Here is a 3,592-nt window from a genome sequence, read left to right on the forward strand (position 1 = left end):
ACAGGCAGCATCTAGAGAGCTCCATCCCAGGTCAGTCTTGGGAGACCTGCAAGTTTGGCAGATGGCTCTTCCCCGCTCTATCACCATGAGCCATCTGGCTCAGCACACCAGACAGCCTGCCACAGCAGCACCCACTCCCATCAGATAGCTGGCCTGCACAGCCTGGCAAGGCTAGATCAGAGCACATCATAACCGTCAAGACGTGGCATAGAAGAAAGAAAATGAACAATCAAACACCAGTCAAGCCTCTATGGTGTGCACTTTTATTTGAACTGGTTGTAAGTCAGTGTACAGGTAGCCCCTCCCTCCCCCACATACTGGCACCACTTCTCCTAGACCCTGCAGGGGGGACTGTAAAGCCTTCATTCACATCTATCACTGGGGAACACAGCCTGCTCGCTTGACAAATTGAAGAGAAAAAGGATCAAGTGTGTTTTGTTTTTAAGGCGGAAAGATACAAAAAGACACTTGTTGGGTTACATAATTTACAGACAAGCAATTATAACCTAACACCAGTAACTGGCATTGGCTCCCTCCGAGCTGGGCTGCTGCCTTCACAGAGGCGAGTAACTTCCTGTAACAATGCATTATAACAATATTTGGAATGACTATTAAAAAAAGAAACAAATGTACAATCAAAGTCCTCAGATGCATTGTAGAACTTTGGGGGCGTTCGCTCCAACATGTTTCATTTTAAGACTGCTGCTGACACCTTCACCGTTCCAGTTTTTTAATCCTGAGTCAAGCGCCAAAAAAAAAAACAAATAAAGCCATGCCAATCTCGTCTTGTTTTATGCGCATTTATGGGTTTCATTTCATCACAAGGGTGTGGGTGTTGGTAACAGTCCAGTTTAGAAGCATTTGCGGTGGACAATGGATGGTCCAGATTCATCATACTCCTGCTTGCTGATCCACATCTGCTGGAAGGTGGACAGGGAGGCCAGGATGGAGCCTCCGATCCAGACTGAGTACTTGCGCTCAGGTGGGGCAATGATCTGCAAGGAAGAGTAAGAATCAAGTCAGATACACAGTGTCCCACTACGCTCACTGCCCACGCAGGGCCCTGCAAGACAGAGCTACCCAACTCCTTTTACCTAGCCTTGGCCAAGATACCATGCCAGGTTCAGACACCACCTCACACACCCACCTCCCTGGCTTCCCCACTTTGCAGCCAGTATTTACACTAATCCCATTATTCATACAGTTGGGTGGATGCCATCTTGTCCAGAGCAAGGCCATTAAAGGCCACGCCTGACACCAGTATGGTTTCTGTCTTCTCTAGCAGGAAGTTTAGCTTACCCTCCTCCACCCAGTCCACATTTCAGCATTAACAGGGGTGCCAAGAGCTTCCCCTAACTCCATCCTACCTTGATTTTCATTGTGCTGGGTGCCAGGGCTGTGATCTCCTTCTGCATCCTGTCAGCAATGCCAGGGTACATTGTGGTACCACCAGACAGCACTGTGTTGGCATACAGGTCCTTACGGATATCCACATCACACTTCATGATGGAGTTGAAGGTAGTTTCATGGATACCACAGGACTCCATGCCTGTAAGGAAGAAGCAGTCTCAATCAACAAGGGCTCAGACACAGCCAAGGAAGCCTGACGACTTACTATAGGCAACCAAGACACCAGCAGCCCCTTCAGCAAAAAGGCACTAGAAAGCCATGGCTCTGACACGCTCAGCCTCCCATTCTACCATCCCAAGTCCCTCAAACAGCTTTAGGCCATGTGGAAAGTGAGGCTAAGTGGTGAGGCAGCAGACCTTGCTACACACCAGCAGTAATACGGTAACTGGCTGCCATGGTCTCCAGGTCACCATTTACAGAAATAAACACTGAGGGGCACAGGGTATCCTAGAAGGGTTGGACTTACCCAAGAAAGATGGCTGGAAGAGGGCCTCAGGGCACCTGAACCTCTCATTGCCAATGGTGATGACCTGGCCATCAGGGAGTTCATAGCTCTTCTCCAGGGAAGAGCTAGAGGCAGCTGTGGCCATCTCCTGCTCAAAATCCAGGGCAACATAGCACAGCTTCTCCTTGATGTCACGCACTATTTCTCTCTCGGCTGTGGTGGTGAAGCTGTAGCCTCTCTCTGTCAGGATCTTCATGAGGTAGTCCGTCAGGTCACGGCCAGCCAGATCCAAACGAAGGATGGCATGGGGGAGGGCATAACCTTCGTAGATGGGCACAGTGTGGGTAACACCATCACCAGAGTCCATCACAATACCAGTGGTACGACCAGAGGCGTACAGGGACAACACAGCCTGGATGGCTACATACATGGCTGGGGTGTTGAAGGTCTCGAACATGATCTAGGGAGAAAAAAAAGGGGTTGAGTGAACAGCAGAAATTAGGGTTCTCACTACAGGTCTACACCAAGTCCATGCAAGTCATTTTACTTTTGTCCCTAAGAGAACTTCTGTCCACTTCCCCTCTAAGTCCATGCTTATCTTGCCTGGTCTCCACCCACACCTGCCAGGTCAGAGCCTGAGCAGGGACACCACCACCACCACAAACCCATTCACATGTCACAGCAAGGAACAAAACAAACGCCAAGTAAACTACAGTACAGTCACTCAAGGCTGGTAAATGGATTAGTGTGTCTAGGCAGAAACAGCAGTTAGACAAGTTGCTAGTTCAGTCTCAGAGAAAGCCAGCTTAGAAGAGCAAACAAAACCTGTCAAGGTCCAGCAAAGAAGAGACTCAGGTCAGGAAAGGAAAACCCTGTAAAGATGGCAAAAAGGGGAGAATAGTGGTGAAGGAAGAGAGAGGACAACATGAAAGAGGAGAGCTGGCCTGCAGCAACAGCTGCTGTAGCTCCAAGCTCCAGAGTTTTACACACCTGTGTCATCTTCTCTCTGTTGGCTTTGGGGTTCAGGGGAGCCTCTGTGAGCAGCACAGGGTGCTCCTCAGGGGCTACTCTCAGCTCATTGTAGAAAGTGTGGTGCCAGATCTTCTCCATGTCATCCCAGTTGGTGACAATACCGTGTTCAATGGGGTACTTCAGGGTCAGGATACCTCTTTTGCTCTGGGCTTCATCACCAACATAGCTGTCTTTCTGGCCCATACCAACCATCACACCCTGCACAACAAAGAATAAGAAGTAAGCACGGCTGAAGGACAAGCCCCACTGGGTGGATGACCTGCTTTTCCCAGAGCTGGATCTGAAACTGCTGTCCCCACTCTATCAAGAAAGGCATTCAGCCAACTGCTCCAACATGTGCTGCAGAAAAGCTCTGCAGGAGGCCGTATTCCCCACCAGCTGTGCTGCAGTGCAGAAGCCTCTTGGGTTATAAAGACAAATAAAAGGGCTTCTTGAAGCTCAGTGGCTCCAGGGCAAGGGCTTGGACCAAAAACTCCTCTCTTTTTGTCCGGTGACAGGCACCCCAGCCACCTACCTGATGTCTGGGGCGACCCACGATGGATGGGAAGACGGCACGGGGAGCATCGTCCCCGGCAAAACCGGCCTTACACATACCGGAACCATTGTCAACAACGAGCGCGGCGATATCGTCATCCATGGCTAGCTGCAGGGAGAAGGGAAGGGGAGGTGAGCCTCAGCGGTCGCGCACCGGGGAAGGGAAAGGGC

General features: G+C 50.5%; 1 protein-coding gene across 3 annotated transcripts; it reads right to left on the bottom strand.

Moving 5' to 3' along the window:
• Positions 1-240: 240 nt before the first annotated feature.
• On the bottom strand, positions 241-3,591 carry LOC104628652 (actin, cytoplasmic 1). Of its 3 annotated transcripts, none has more exons than XM_010297306.1 (5): positions 3,402-3,591; positions 2,846-3,085; positions 1,877-2,315; positions 1,368-1,549; positions 241-995 (listed from the first exon to the last, which is right to left on the bottom strand). In XM_010297306.1, the coding sequence occupies exons 1-5, from the start codon at positions 3,522-3,524 to the stop codon at positions 852-854; spliced, it is 1,128 nt and encodes a 375-aa protein (XP_010295608.1). In that variant the 5' UTR covers positions 3,525-3,591; the 3' UTR covers positions 241-851. The 3 variants fall into 3 exon arrangements, with proteins under 3 accessions (XP_010295608.1, XP_010295610.1, XP_010295609.1); XM_010297308.1 differs by having other exon boundaries at positions 2,846-2,956; positions 3,402-3,479; XM_010297307.1 differs by having other exon boundaries at positions 2,846-3,057; positions 3,389-3,479.
• Between the last annotated feature and the right edge of the window lies 1 nt (position 3,592).

This window comes from Phaethon lepturus, unplaced genomic scaffold (genome assembly GCF_000687285.1).
Source record: "Phaethon lepturus isolate BGI_N335 unplaced genomic scaffold, ASM68728v1 scaffold23881, whole genome shotgun sequence".
NCBI lineage: Eukaryota > Metazoa > Chordata > Aves > Phaethontiformes > Phaethontidae > Phaethon > Phaethon lepturus.